Source organism: Leuresthes tenuis, unplaced genomic scaffold (genome assembly GCF_036924035.1).
Source record: "Leuresthes tenuis unplaced genomic scaffold, fLeuTen1.0.hap1 SCAF_14, whole genome shotgun sequence".
Lineage (NCBI taxonomy): Eukaryota > Metazoa > Chordata > Actinopteri > Atheriniformes > Atherinopsidae > Leuresthes > Leuresthes tenuis.
Genome location: NW_027325368.1, coordinates 1,755,526 through 1,769,667, shown reverse-complemented (window position 1 = coordinate 1,769,667; position 14,142 = coordinate 1,755,526). Strand labels below are relative to the sequence as shown.

General features: G+C 50.1%; 1 protein-coding gene across 2 annotated transcripts; it reads left to right on the top strand.

Annotated features, from left to right (window-relative positions):
- The first annotated feature begins 912 nt into the window (after positions 1 to 912).
- Positions 913 to 13,522, top strand: LOC140268540 (prohibitin-2-like). Of its 2 annotated transcripts, XR_011907542.1 has the most exons (11): positions 913 to 1,000; positions 1,858 to 1,987; positions 2,474 to 2,558; positions 4,598 to 4,677; positions 4,858 to 5,042; positions 7,206 to 7,335; positions 7,712 to 7,815; positions 10,250 to 10,327; positions 11,843 to 11,919; positions 13,154 to 13,249; positions 13,446 to 13,522. XR_011907542.1 is itself a non-coding variant. In XM_072363454.1 (10 exons), the coding sequence occupies exons 1-10, from the start codon at positions 980 to 982 to the stop codon at positions 13,170 to 13,172; spliced, it is 909 nt and encodes a 302-aa protein (XP_072219555.1). In that variant the 5' UTR covers positions 913 to 979; the 3' UTR covers positions 13,173 to 13,261. The 2 variants fall into 2 exon arrangements, 1 of the variants encoding a protein (XP_072219555.1); XM_072363454.1 differs by lacking the exon at positions 13,446 to 13,522 and having other exon boundaries at positions 13,154 to 13,261.
- Positions 13,523 to 14,142: the final 620 nt, after the last annotated feature.

Sequence of the window (14,142 nt, the reverse complement as noted above, 5' to 3'; positions counted from 1 at the left end):
AAACCTGTGACCTCACAGGAACTGGATCACTGACACTGAACTGCACCAAACTCCACTGACGAAACAACCGATTTTGTGCCGCAGGTGCTGCTGCACATGACCAACATCCATCCATCTGCATGGAGGGGCTGGTGACAGGTGAAAGAAAGAGATGATCAGGGCAGGAAGAGAGACGAAGAGGAAAACAGAGGGTACGTAAAAGAAAAAAGGAAATGATGAGAATGAGCAGCAGTTCATGAGAGGAAAAAGAGAGGCGAATGAATTAAGGTGTAAAGCAGAGACTAGAGGAAAGAAAGGGAAATAAGAGGACCATAGAACTGTCTCACATCCCAGCAGCAGCCCACAGATCAGCCCTCCTAACCCATACCAGCCACTTTCTCCACAGATTCACCTGCGAATCAGATGGCCCTCTTCTTTGGTTCTCTGATAAACGCCCACCAGATGAGCGTCCTGAGAGCACCTTCCAGCCTCCACCACTGCGCTCCTTCACCAGTTCCAGTTTAAAATGGCTTCTTTGCTAAGTTGTCTGTTCTGTGTCGACACAACACTGGTTCATCCCTTGAGTTAGGAGCCTTTTTCCTGCCTGAAGGGTTCATAGGTCAGAGTTAAGTGGCTGAACAAAGAAAAAACACTGAAAATGCTCAGGAACAAGGACTGAAGATGAGGGAAAAAGCAGAAAATGTCCAAAGAAAGAGCTTCAGAAAGCTGCAGAACTATTGATCAGGACTCTTTAAAGATTACAGGAAAGTCATAAATATCAGTCAGAATCTCTAGTTATGTATCTGAGTTGATATTTGACTTTTAATTTTATTATTTAACAATAATTTCAATGAAAAGTAGCCTGAAATCCGTACATTTTCATGTAAACAGCCATTAATCCTACATTTCCCATGATACCTCGCGTCAACGGAAACGCGTCATCACGCGTGACCTTCACGTCTCTTCTTCACTTGGTTTTCTAACAGTTTGAGAGGACAGCATGGCAAACAAGGATCCTGGGGTGAGCTCGCTTTTCCTCTAAATCCAGTTTTTAAATGAGTATTTGTCACATTTTCGTCTTCAGATGGTTAGAACCACCCAGAAATTTCCCGCTCTTTGCATGCTGCCTCGTGACATCTGCATTTTAAAGGTTTTAAGGTTTGCACGTGAGTCCGACTGAAGCTGATGTAAGCTAGCTTACGGTCACTGTAACGAGAGTTACAGCCAGGTCGCTTAAAGGATAAAGACAAACGGATAGAGTTAAAAGAACATTTAAAACAGGTGCTTTAACCTATTTTGCTTATTTGATGAAGAGTCGTTTGATATTTTCAAGCTTTCCTGGAAGTTTCGCAGGAATCCCAGACTCCATTTAAAAATCCTTTTAAATTTCGGAGCTTTCGACTTTTTCCCGTTAAGTAGGCAGTTGAAAGTCACTTCTATTATTCTTCGAAACTTCCAATAGCCTCTCTTTAATTCGTCATATAAATAAAGTACTCTACAGCTTATTTTGGGATGAAAATCACCTCAAAGTGCTGATGCTTCAGAAGCTGATGAGACGAATAAAAGTGTCAAGTTCAGTCAAAATGCTGATATTTTGTTCCAGAAATTTGTGTTTTCAGATTTGTTTTCAGCTGAATTTAAGAACAGATTTTAATATTTCACATGAGATGAGTAGTTATTTCCACGTGTTTATCAAAACAGTTTGAAAGAGGTTTGGCATGTTGGAGGAGGCGTCAGCCTTCACCCCACACCCGGGGTGAAGGTCACAGTGTCTTGTTTGTTTGATGAGTCTGAACCCCGCAGAGCAGAACAAGTCTTTCTCTGGCCTGTGCCAGTCACTCATGATTTGCACTGAGCCTGTGATGCTGGTGTTTTCAGGGTTTTCTGCAGCAGCTGCGGCAGATCGCAGGCAGGATGTCTTCGGGACCTCGGGGTGCAGGAGTCGGTATGAAACTGCTGATCGGAGCTGCAGCTCTGGCTTATGGAGTGAAGGAGGCCACGTACACAGGTGACCTGCTGCTTTTTGTACCACACTCATGCATGTCTGATGCTCTGCTGTTGAAGACGAGACGCTGATTAGTCTGAGAATGAATTTCTGTCATTTGATTTTTGATGGAAGCAACAAGTAAAGACTGCTTTGTCTGAGGAAAGATTTGAACCATGAGGATATTTCAGTTCTAATAGATCAAGAAACATGTTGATCCAACCCTCATTTCTTTGCACAAATCCATGGAAACGTGGTCAAATATAGATACAGAATATGAGGCAGAAACAGTTTGTACAGTTCTGAGCAGCAGAATGTTTAAAGTGATCATGATCTGAACACTGTACTGATAAATGGAGGCAGAAATAGACATTAGTGGCAGCAGGGCCGTGGCTGCCAGTTTGTGAACAGACATGAGATCAAATTAGGTTGAAGAAGAAGTGACTCTGCGGTTGATTGTCAGTCCTGTTGCTGTAAAATGTTCACAGTCTGTCTCTGTTCTGGGTTCAGTTGAAGGAGGACAGCGAGCCATCGTCTTCAACAGGATCGGAGGGATGCAGATGGACACGGTGCTCGCTGAGGGACTCCACCTCAGGTCAGGCTGCCGCCTCACTTCAGCTTCTTCATCTCTGAGCAGGGTTCAACTAGTTCGTTCCTCTCAGGAACTAGTTCGTTCTCCTCAGGAACTAGTTCGTTCTCCTCAGGAACTAGTTTGTTCTCCACAGGAACTAGTTCGTTCTCCTCATGAACTAGTTCGTTCTCCTCATGAACTAGTTCGTTCTCCTCATGAACTAGTTCGTTCTCCTCATGAACTAGTTCGTTCTCCTCATGAACTAGTTCGTTCTCCTCATGAACTAGTTCGTTCTCCTCAGGAACTAGTTCGTTCTCCTCATGAACTAGTTCGTTCTCCACATGAACTAGTCCGTTCTCCTCAGGAACTAGTTCGTTCTCCACATGAACTAGTTCGTTCTCCTCATGAACTAGTTCGTTCTCCTCAGGAACTAGTTCGTTCTCCACATGAACTAGTTCGTTCTCCTCAGGAACTAGTTCGTTCTCCTCAGGAACTAGTTCGTTCTCCACATGAACTAGTTCGTTCTCCACATGAACTAGTTCGTTCTCCACATGAACTAGTTCGTTCTCCACATGAACTAGTTCGTTCTCCTCATGAACTAGTTCGTTCTCCTCAGGAACTAGTTCGTTCTCCACATGAACTAGTTCGTTCTCCTCATGAACTAGTTCGTTCTCCTCAGGAACTAGTTCGTTCTCCACATGAACTAGTTCGTTCTCCTCATGAACTAGTTTGTTCTCCTCAATAACTAGTTTGTTATCCTCAGGAACTAGTTTGTTATCCTCAGGAACTAGTTCGTTCTCCTCAGGAACTAGTTCGTTCTCCTCATGAACTAGTTCGTTCTCCACATGAACTAGTCCGTTCTCCTCAGGAACTAGTTCGTTCTCCACATGAACTAGTTCGTTCTCCTCATGAACTAGTTCGTTCTCCTCAGGAACTAGTTCGTTCTCCACATGAACTAGTTCGTTCTCCTCAGGAACTAGTTCGTTCTCCTCAGGAACTAGTTCGTTCTCCACATGAACTAGTTCGTTCTCCACATGAACTAGTTCGTTCTCCACATGAACTAGTTCGTTCTCCACATGAACTAGTTCGTTCTCCTCATGAACTAGTTCGTTCTCCTCAGGAACTAGTTCGTTCTCCACATGAACTAGTTCGTTCTCCTCATGAACTAGTTCGTTCTCCTCAGGAACTAGTTCGTTCTCCACATGAACTAGTTCGTTCTCCTCATGAACTAGTTTGTTCTCCTCAATAACTAGTTTGTTATCCTCAGGAACTAGTTCGTTCTCCTCAGGAACTAGTTCGTTCTCCTCAGGAACTAGTTCGTTCTCCTCAGGAACTAGTTCGTTCTCCTCAGGAACTAGTTCGTTCTCCACATGAACTAGTTCGTTCTCCACATGAACTAGTTCGTTCTCCACATGAACTAGTTCGTTCTCCACATGAACTAGTTCGTTCTCCACATGAACTAGTTCGTTCTCCACATGAACTAGTTCGTTCTCCACATGAACTAGTTCGTTCTCCACATGAACTAGTTCGTTCTCCTCATGAACTAGTTCGTTCCTCTCAAGAACTAGTTAGTTCGTTCCTCTCAAGAACTAGTTTGTTCTCTTTGTGATTCTTCCAGTTGTCGGTACCTTGCAGATATGGTCAGATGCATCGACTCCACGCATCTTTTCAGGCTGACGTTCTGAGTTGTTTTTTACATGATTATCACAGAAATGTTAGATTTTGAATGTCATTGCGATGCCTTGAATAACGTTCTGAACTGTCTTGTCTTGACCTTTGAGCGCTGATGGTTTGTGAAAGCATGAAGCAGAAACATTTGTCCTGATGAACAGCCTGCAGCGTCTCACTTTAGAGGCTTTCTGTTGCACACCTCTGGCTCGGATTGTTGCAGGTGAACGTGTGAAACGGGCTCCAACAGAACTCCAACAGAAGTCTGATTTGTTCTGAGGGTGATTTCTCTTTCCAGAGGAGAGAAGGAGAACGTCTGGGCTGATGTTGGGTTTGAGGGTCGGTGTTTCTGCTGATGCAGCTTCCACTCTGACCCGCTGTGCTCTCATCCTCAGGATACCCTGGATCCAGTACCCCATCATCTACGACATCCGGGCCCGGCCCAGAAAGATCTCGTCCCTCACGGGAAGCAAAGGTCAGACAGTCTTCTGGTTCAGTGAAAGTGATTTAGGAAAATGGAGCGAAGTGAATCTATAACAGATGAACTGAAGATGGTCTTTGAATTGAAATGTATTCATGTGAAGGTTTAAAGATGAACAGTTTGTTTCCGCTGATGGATCAGAACAGAACAGGGGAATAACTCTTTCGCTCTCAGACCTGCAGATGGTGAGCCTGACGCTGCGGGTTCTGTCCCGGCCGCTGGCGTCCAACCTGCCCATCCTCTACCAGCAGCTGGGACAAGACTACGACGAGCGCGTGCTGCCGTCCATCGTCAACGAGGTGCTGAAGAGCGTGGTGGCGAAGTTCAACGCCTCGCAGCTCATCACGCAGAGGGCGCAGGTACGAGTTCACGGGTCAGAACACACCGTGTGTTCGGGTTCCTGCAGGTTCCTGCTCAGCTGGACCCAGATGCTCCAAACAGGATACGAACAGTTTCAGCACACTCCATAAAACCTGTTCAAAGTCCCTCAGAACTCATCAGATCCTGTTTCTACTGCCTTCCACTCGACGGCAGACGGGTATTTTCTGATTTAAGGCGTCTTCACATTCAAAATGTGACGGTAAATCGATGATGAAGCCAATATGGTCATTGGCTCATGCAGCTAACAGTGTTTATGATGTGGATCTGAGCTGGAAAAACGTTTATTAAGACGTGTAAATGTGTTTTATACTGTTCAAAATCTGTCGTTCATGTCCAACTGCAGCGTTTCTTCCCACTAAAACTCAGAAGTTCATCTTTCTTTATTATCAACTCTATAATAATTAAAAAGTATTAGATTAAATCTACTTTATTCGTCCCACACGGGGAAATCACAGCAGTTTACACGACATAATTAAAGTAAAAGGAGCAAAAACAGACAGAAATATCTATAACCAACACAATAAACCAGAAAAGGATCAACCTGCAAACAGACTATGTGCAAAAGGAAGTTCTCCAGTCACCACGGTAACGTGTGGAAACTCCCCAGGAGGTGGCGTGGCCGCTCGCTGACCGCTAACGGCGCCACGCCTCTGGTCAGTCGTTCCTCCCGGGTGGCACCATCTATCATTCACTAACACGGCGCGGTTGAACGTGGTTTAAGCTCGACTTATAGTCGTCCGGAACGTTGCCAGCGACGACGTGACATCATCGAGCATTCGAAGTTCTGCGTCTGCAGTTCACCGCCGTGCCACTAGGGGGTGCGGCTGTGTGTTTGTGTGGTTTCAGGTTAAAGCCGAATCCTTGCTTTGTCTTCCGGTCACAGTTGACAACAGTAACCAACGGCAACCGAGGTGGAGCAGCTGGAGCTCATCAGTATTCTCAGCATATATTCTCTCTCCGACTTACTGATCCAAAACAACCTTAAAAATGGAGAAAGAAAAAAGAATAGAAGAAAGACCGGAAAAGGCAACTGCTGGAAATTACGATCTGAGCGGACCAATCAGAGCCCTTACAGCCTTAAACTACGACTTGTACCGTCTGTTCCGCTGTCTGCGCTTCACTCGCTCTGCAGCCTCTCCTTCTTCTTCTGTGGCTCCTGGGCGATCTCTGGGAGTGTGGCGCAGGCCTTCTTCTTCTGTGGCTCCTGGGCGATCTCTGGGAGTGTGGCGCAGGCCCCACAGCTGGATCCCAACAGCTGGGTCCCAACAGCTGGGTCCCAACAGCTGGGTCCCAACAGCTGGGTCCCAACAGCTGGGTCCCAACAGCTGGGTCCCAACAGCTGGGTCCCAACAGCTGGGTCCCAACAGCTGGGTCCCAACAGCTGGGTCCCAACAGCTGGGTCCCAACAGCTGGGTCCCAACAGCTGGGTCCCAACAGCTGGGTCCCAACAGCTGGGTCCCAACAGCTGGGTCCCAACAGCTGGGTCCCAACAGCTGGGTCCCAACAGCTGGGTCCCAACAGCTGGGTCCCAACAGCTGGGTCCCAACAGCTGGGTCCCAACAGCTGGGTCCCAACAGCTGGGTCCCAACAGCTGGGTCCCAACAGCTGGGTCCCAACAGCTGGGTCCCAACAGCTGGGTCCCAACAGCTGGGTCCCAACAGCTGGGTCCCAACAGCTGGGTCCCAACAGCTGGGTCCCAACAGCTGGGTCCCAACAGCTGGGTCCCAACAGCTGGGTCCCAACAGCTGGTCCGGGTGTAAACAATGGAGCCGTGGCTGAATGTGTTTGCTGCAGCCGCTCAGAAAGTTCAGGAAACAGCAAACTCCGAGTGTAACGATGAACATCCAGAGCTGCACACATGCTTAAGGTGGCTGTGACAGAAAATGGCAACAAAACGTTCACTGAAAGAAGCAAAGAAAAGTTCTGATGACTTAGTCAGACCGTTTTTGTCCCTTTTTTATGGTTAAAAGAAGCAGAATTTTGAGGCTCAGGCACATCTTCGTCTAACGCAGGTATTACAGAGCTGAGTTCCCCGTTAAGACGTCTGATGGGACAGAAGTTTCCTTTCAGGAGTCGGTCTCCACCCTGTTTAACTGAGGCAGCTTTGGTTCCTCCTCGGTCTGACTGAACCGTGTCTGCAGGTTTCTCTGCTGATCCGCAGAGAGCTGGTGGAGCGGGCCAAAGACTTCAACATCATCCTGGACGACGTGGCCATCACCGACCTCAGCTTCAGCCGGGAGTACACGGCCGCCGTGGAGGCCAAGCAAGTCGGTGAGTTGGACCGTTTCCTGTCCTCCGGCAGCTTTCAGGAGGTTCCTTCTCAAAGTTAGGAGCTAATGTGCTGTGATTAAACATGTTTTCACTGTCGGAAAAGGTTTTAAATGACATTAACTGAGCCTTTTAAAAGCTTTAAACCCCGACTGAGGTGCTGTTTAACGGCTCTGAAAGCTGTGAAGGGTTTTTGTAGCTGTAAAAGTGTGGGTGACCGGGGTTTAACTCCTGCCCCCCCCTGCATGAAAGGTCCTCAGGACCCCCTAACACCACCTGGGATATGGGTGCAAGCCGCTGTGGATAAAAGCCAAATGCATGAACATTTAAGTGCTGTTTCGGTTCTTGCTCTGTGTCACTGGTGTGTTTCCCTCTGCAGCCCAGCAGGAGGCGCAGCGAGCTCAGTTTTATGTAGAAAAGGCGAAACAGGAGCAGAGGCAGAAGATTATCCAGGCTGAAGGAGAAGCTGAGGCTGCCAAGATGGTAAGTTTCTGAACTTCACCTCGCTTCAGAGGACAATATGTTGCTTTAAGTACAAGTTACAGCTCAGATGACCTGGTTTAGTGTTAAAATGCAGTTTTATTTTACATAAAAACTTTCACTTTCTTGGATATTAAGTCCCTTTTGTGCAGATATTTTAATGTTTAACATGAGAAATAGACAGTTTGAATACATGAGAAACATCAAAAATATACAAACAAATGATGTCACAACCCCTCAGGGTTGTCATGTGACCCTGAGGTTGGGCGCCGCCTCTGAACCGAAGGTCACGGCTTAAAACTCAAACCAGCTGCGGCTGTAAAAACGTGTGAAAACTCCGCCCACAGAGACATTTAATACCGATAACGTAGTTCTGACGGTTCTGCACGCTTTTATTTGTCGGGACGTAATTCGACGTGTTTTCACTGAAGAAACCGTTAAAGACCGGAGAATTTAGCTCCGTTTTTTGCTCTTCGGCTCTCCCTACAGTTGTGGGATGTAACACCAGCGTCCTAAAAACAAATCTGTGTGTGAACCCTGCACCTGGGCAGCCGTGTGCAGGAATTATTTGGCATGTTGAAGAGGCCGTAAAGTAAAGCGTTGTGGATGCAGGGCTGGAAACCAAAGTCACGAACGGCGGTATCTCAGCCCCGGGGGGCTCCAGAACCATTTCAGACCCAGGAATGTGCTTAACAAACACGAGCCTAGTTCAGGAGTAATAAAGTTATGACTGAATGATGGCGGCAAAGGATCCAAACCAACTGATCAGAAAGAGCTGATGAATGAGGAAAAGGTCGTATAGATTCTGTGTTTCCTGAATCCGCTGTAACGGTTTCTGAAATCAAGCTAGCTACTTAGTTAGCTGCTAGTTAGCATCATTTAGCTAACGCTGTCAAACCTTAAATGGGACGTTTTATCTTTTGTTGACTGTTTGATGAACGTCGCTCGAGCTGTTTCTGTTTGTCAGAGTGAAAAAGTGAAGCTGAACAAACAGCTGCAGCTTTCCACCTGAAGCGATTCAAAGAGCAGCAACAGGATTAAAGTCGACGTCAGTGAGGATCCTGCTGAAACACCTGTCCGCACACTTTTGGCTGTAATGTTTGATTTCACTGGAAACTCTTTTTCTGTGTCGAGTTGTCTGAAGACGGCTTCATTTTCAGAGTTGGGAGGGATGTAAATGTTTTTTTAATCTATTTTATTCAAAGGCAGATGGTTAAAACAACACCCCCATTAGCATGTGGTACTTTCCTCCTGATGAAATTAACCGACCAATCAGAATTCTGGTCGACCCAGAACGTATCGACCAATAAGTCGACTTCACAGCCCAAGTGAACAGATGAAGCTGATGTAATAAAGAAATTCAGAAGCGTTCGGTTTAAACCTCGCAGCAGGCTGAAAACATTCAGAAGAATGTTTAAAGGTGTGATCAGCTGAGCTCCTGCTTCCACCTGAGCGGCACACCTTAAACAAACATGTAATTATGCAAACATTTTCTTTTGTGGTCGACGTGCGTGAGAAACCAAGCTGAGCAGCGACACGCCTGCAGGCTGGCGCTCTGAGGCCGGTCCGGCCTGCTTCCCGTCAGGCCGGCGCTCTGAGGCCGGTCCGGCCTGCTTCCCGTCAGGCCGGCACTAGGAGGCCGGTCCGGCCTGCTTCCTGTCTGAGGCCGGTCCGGCCTGCTTCCCGTCAGGCTGGCGCTCTGAGGCCGGTCCGGCCTGCTTCCCGTCAGGCCGGCGCTCTGAGGCCGGTCCGGCCTGCTTCCCGTCAGGCCGGCGCTCTGAGGCCGGTCCGGCCTGCTTCCCGTCAGGCCGGCACTAGGAGGCCGGTCCGGCCTGCTTCCTGTCTGAGGCCGGTCCGGCCTGCTTCCCGTCAGGCTGGCGCTCTGAGGCCGGTCCGGCCTGCTTCCCGTCAGGCTGGCGCTCTGAGGCCGGTCCGGCCTGCTTCCCGTCAGGCCGGCGCTCTGAGGCCGGTCCGGCCTGCTTCCCGTCAGGCTGGCGCTCTGAGGCCGGTCCGGCCTGCTTCCTGTCTGAGGCCGGTCCGGCCTGCTTCCTGTCTGAGGCCGGTCCGGCCTGCTTCCTGTCTGAGGCCGGTCCGGCCTGCTTCCCGTCAGGCCGGCGCTCTGAGGCCGGTCCGGCCTGCTTCCCGTCAGGCAGGCGCTCTGAGGCAGGTCCGGCCTGCTTCCCGTCAGGCAGGCGCTCTGAGGCAGGTCCGGCCTGCTTCCCGTCAGGCCGGACCGGCCTGCTTCCTGTCAGGCTGGCGCTCTGAGGCCGGTCCGGCCTGCTTCCTGTCAGGCCGGACCGGCCTGCTTCCTGTCAGGCTGGCGCTCTGAGGCCGGTCCGGCCTGCTTCCCGTCAGGCTCGGGCCACACGTCCCTCTGTAGCTGTGTAACAGAACTCTGCTCCTTTACACTGACGGTGTGTTTCTGTGTGCGTGGCAGCTGGGTGAGGCGGTGACGAAGAACCCTGGTTACCTGAAACTCAGGAAGATCCGGGCGGCGCAGACCATCGCCAAGACGGTAAGAAACGGGAACCTTTTTATTCTGACACACACAAAATGACCACAAACGCATCATTTAGTGTCAGTTTTCTGCAGATTTGTGTTAATTTCCCTTTGTGAATCATTCTTTAAGTCTTTCTGTCTTTGGATCTGTTTGTGATCATTTTATCTGGACCTTTGGTTCTGTTGGACCCGCTCGGTTCGTCACTCTGACCTGAAACTGAAAGTTATTGCCAGTCTGACCAAACCTGGACTTTTAAAAATGCTTTTAAACACGTCGGTCTGTTTTAGAGACTAACACACTTGGATAATACAGTTTGGTATCGAGTCCCTCCTGCATTTAAACACTCGGGTAGAGACTCCAGGTGTGATCCCAGGAGTCCTGTTTGTGCTTCAAAGGTCCAGCTTTCAGTAAAACTAGTAAAGTTTAAGTGCATATTAATCAGCTGAATTCCCAGTAAAGCTGCTCTCATGGTGGCAAACTAAACCCGGCTCCAGACTAACTGGTTGCCTCTGGCTGCCTCTGGCTGCGACACCTCTTTTGCTGTCCAGATTGACAGCAGCAGCGTTCTCATTTGTGATGGAGTGAAACTTACGATCCTTTGTTGTTGATAATTTTTGGTGCTTCGTTCTCATTGAATTCTGAACCCACATACAGCATCATTCTCACGTCTTTTTAGCTTCTTTCTGCGTTGTTTGGACCCCAAAAACCCTGAGAATGATGCCCCAAACGTCACATTGGCCCGATCAGCACATTTATTCTTTTACATTAATGTGACATCGTGAAAGAATAATTTTTGGACTTTTAAAACACGTTTGAACAGGTTAGTTTGTCCAACTTCAGTTAATAGTGGAGGAACAGTGAAAAGGGAAAGGATGCTTAAATGGGAGGTTGAGTCTCTCAGCAGCTGATTGCTGCTGTAGTTTTCACCACCTCAGGGGTGGCTGATGAAGACTTTAACTCTTCAGCTTGAGGCTCAGCTGCAGGAGGTGATGACGGCCACAAGGTGGCGCCAAAAGAACAAGAATTGGACTGTGAGGCGTCACAGGACAGAAAGTAAAGCTCTGACCTCTGAAATGTTGAGCCTCAGAGATCCCTTCAGTCAGAAGAAAAGCTGCAGAAGAAGAAGAAGAAGGTGAGAAAGTGTCAGCTGGATTCTGAGCCTTCGCTGATCCAGAAGTCCGAACAAACGGAGCTTCATTGATCAGCCGCTTCAGGCCCAGTTTGTTCCTGTGACATCACAGCAGAAGAACCAGAACCAGAACCTGATGGTTCTGGGTGGAAAAGTTTGTCTGACAGTTGAAACTGAAGCATGAGAACCGGAACACGTGACTGTTTGTCTTCATGCTGAGAAACGGCGGCGTGACCTCGCGGCGGCGTGACCTCGCGGCGGCGTCATCAGAACCAGGCGTTCTGGTGGCGCTGTGCTTCCTGCGGGGAGCTCAGCGGGCCTCGGCTGTGAATCAGCTCAGTGTTGAATGGGACAACGCTCCCTTTGTGCTCACTGACTGACTTTCTGTGTTTGACCTGCAGGTGGCGCTGTCCCAGAACAAGGTGTACCTGAATGCCGACAGCCTGGTGCTCAACCTGCAGGACAAAGAGGGCTTCAGGTGAGTCTCATCACAGGAGTCCGGCGGCACATCTGTTCCAGAAGGTTCATTTCTTAGAGCTAAAGGTTTCTGAGCAGGAGCCCAGAACCCGGATGAACTCGGCGCTGATATTTACAGCCGAAGAGCTCAGGCCCGGCTGAGGAAAAGCTCATCAGAGGGGCTCCAAATCCTTTTGATCTGGACCTCTGTCAGATGTTCTGATTGTTCACAGCTGGGTTTAATTCCTCTGATTGGATAAAAGGCTCCGACCGTAAAATCGGTGTTCTGAAGGTGATTGGACCAGAGCCGGGACCTGACTGAGGCCCAGTTCTTTCAGGTGGAGCTCCAACTCGCCGCTGGTCCAGAGCAGGTGAGGGCGGGTTCTGGAGACCTGCTGAAAGGTCGTGGCGGCCATCTTTAGAACTGCGGCGCAGCGTCTGGTGTTTCTGCAGCGAAGCAGAGACGGGTTTCCCTCACCAACCGGGTCGTGAAAAGTTCTGTGTTTACAGCTGTGCGACCAGATGTTCAGCTCATAAATGCTGTCGGTGTGGTTCTGTTATGTACGGCTCGGTTCTGAAACCAAACCAGTTCGCCCAGAACCGACTGTTGTGAGGCTCGGTTCTGAGCCCGACTGTTGTGAGGCTCGGTTCTGAGCTCCTGCTGAACATTTGGACCTGTTGGAGCCTTTCTCCTCAGAATCTGTGTAACGCACGATGTTCTGGTCAGAGTTCTGGTTCTGCTGTTTGTGCTCAGAGCTCTGCGGAGCTGAAAAGGTTCGGTGTAAACCCGGATCAGAAAGTGTTGCTTGACCCGATGAGTCGCAGATAAAGTTAAATTGTTCTGGTTCAAAGAATCAGAATCCATCTGGAGTGGGTCAGAAAATGAAGCGTCCCGGTTTCTTCAGATCGGGTTCTGAGCCCGGCGGCGGGAGGAGGTCGGGTTCTGAGCCCGGCGGCGGGAGGAGGTCGGGTTCTGAGCCCGGTGGATCTCGGTGGGTTCTGAGCCCGGCGGCGGGAGGAGGAGGTCGGGTTCTGAGCAGCCGTGTTGCTTTATTCAGTCGATCTGACTTGACTTTGGTGAGAAACTCTGTTCTGTTTGAAATAAAAAGTACCGGCTGGGTCACATGGAGACGGTTCCGCCTGCTGGTTCTGGTCCGTGTGCAGATTCTGTGAGATGAAACTCTGGGTGTGTTCCGGGTTGAGGTTCTGAACCCGTCTGGATCTCTTTAATCACACTTTGTCTCTTTCTCTTTCAGCCTGTCGCTGCTGAAGTGAGGCGCCTCCTCCGCTGGTTTCTGCTCATTCCTTCAGTTCAGCTTCAACACAAACCCGCCGGCTGACTCCCAGCTTCCCCTCACATCCCTCCCGGTTCCGAACCTCCAACCCGACTCCCAGCTTCCCCTCCCATCCCTCCCGGTTCCGAACCTCCAACCCGACTCCCAGCTTCCCCTCCCATCCCTCCCGGTTCCGAACCTCCAACCTGACTCCCAGCTTCCCCTCCCATCCCTCCCGGTTCCGAACCTCCAACCTGACTCCACAGCAGCTTCCTCTGCCCATCCCTCCTGGTTCCGAACCTCCAACCCGACTCCCAGCTTCCCCTCCCATCCCTCCTGGTTCCGAACCTCCAACCCGACTCCACAGCAGCTTCCCCTCCCATCCCTCCTGGTTCCGAACCTCCAACCCGACTCCACACCAGCTTCCTCTGCCCATCCCTCCCGGTTCCGAACCTCCAACCCGACTCCCAGCTTCCCCTCCCATCCCTCCTGGTTCCGAACCTCCAACCCGACTCCCAGCTTCCCCTCCCATCCCTCCTGGTTCCGACCCTCCAACCCGACTCCCAGCTTCCCCTCCCATCCCTCCTGGTTCCGAACCTCCAACCCGACTCCCAGCTTCCCCTCCCATCCCTCCCGGTTCCGAACCTCCAACCCGACTCCACAGCAGCTTCCCCTCCCATCCCTCCTGGTTCCGAACCTCCAACCCGACTCCCAGCTTCCCATCCCTCCCGGTTCCGAACCTCCAACCCGACTCCCAGCTTCCCCTCCCATCCCTCCCGGTTCCGAACCTCCAACCTGACTCCACAGCAGCTTCCTCTGCCCATCCCTCCTGGTTCCGAACCTCCAACCCGACTCCACACCAGCTTCCTCTGCCCATCCCTCCCGGTTCCGAACCTCCAACCCGACTCCCAGCTTCCCCTCCCATCCCTCCTGGTTCCGACCCTCCAACCCGACTCCCAGCTTCCCCTCCC

Bases quoted from the DNA above. Each gene is read 5' to 3' on its own strand.
- LOC140268540 (XM_072363454.1), top strand. From the start codon at position 980: ATGGCAAACAAGGATCCTGGG. The intron at 2,559-4,597 runs GTCAGGCTGCCG...TCTCATCCTCAG, and splicing joins GCTGAGGGACTCCACCTCAG to GATACCCTGGATCCAGTACC. The intron at 10,328-11,842 runs GTAAGAAACGGG...TTTGACCTGCAG, and splicing joins CGCAGACCATCGCCAAGACG to GTGGCGCTGTCCCAGAACAA.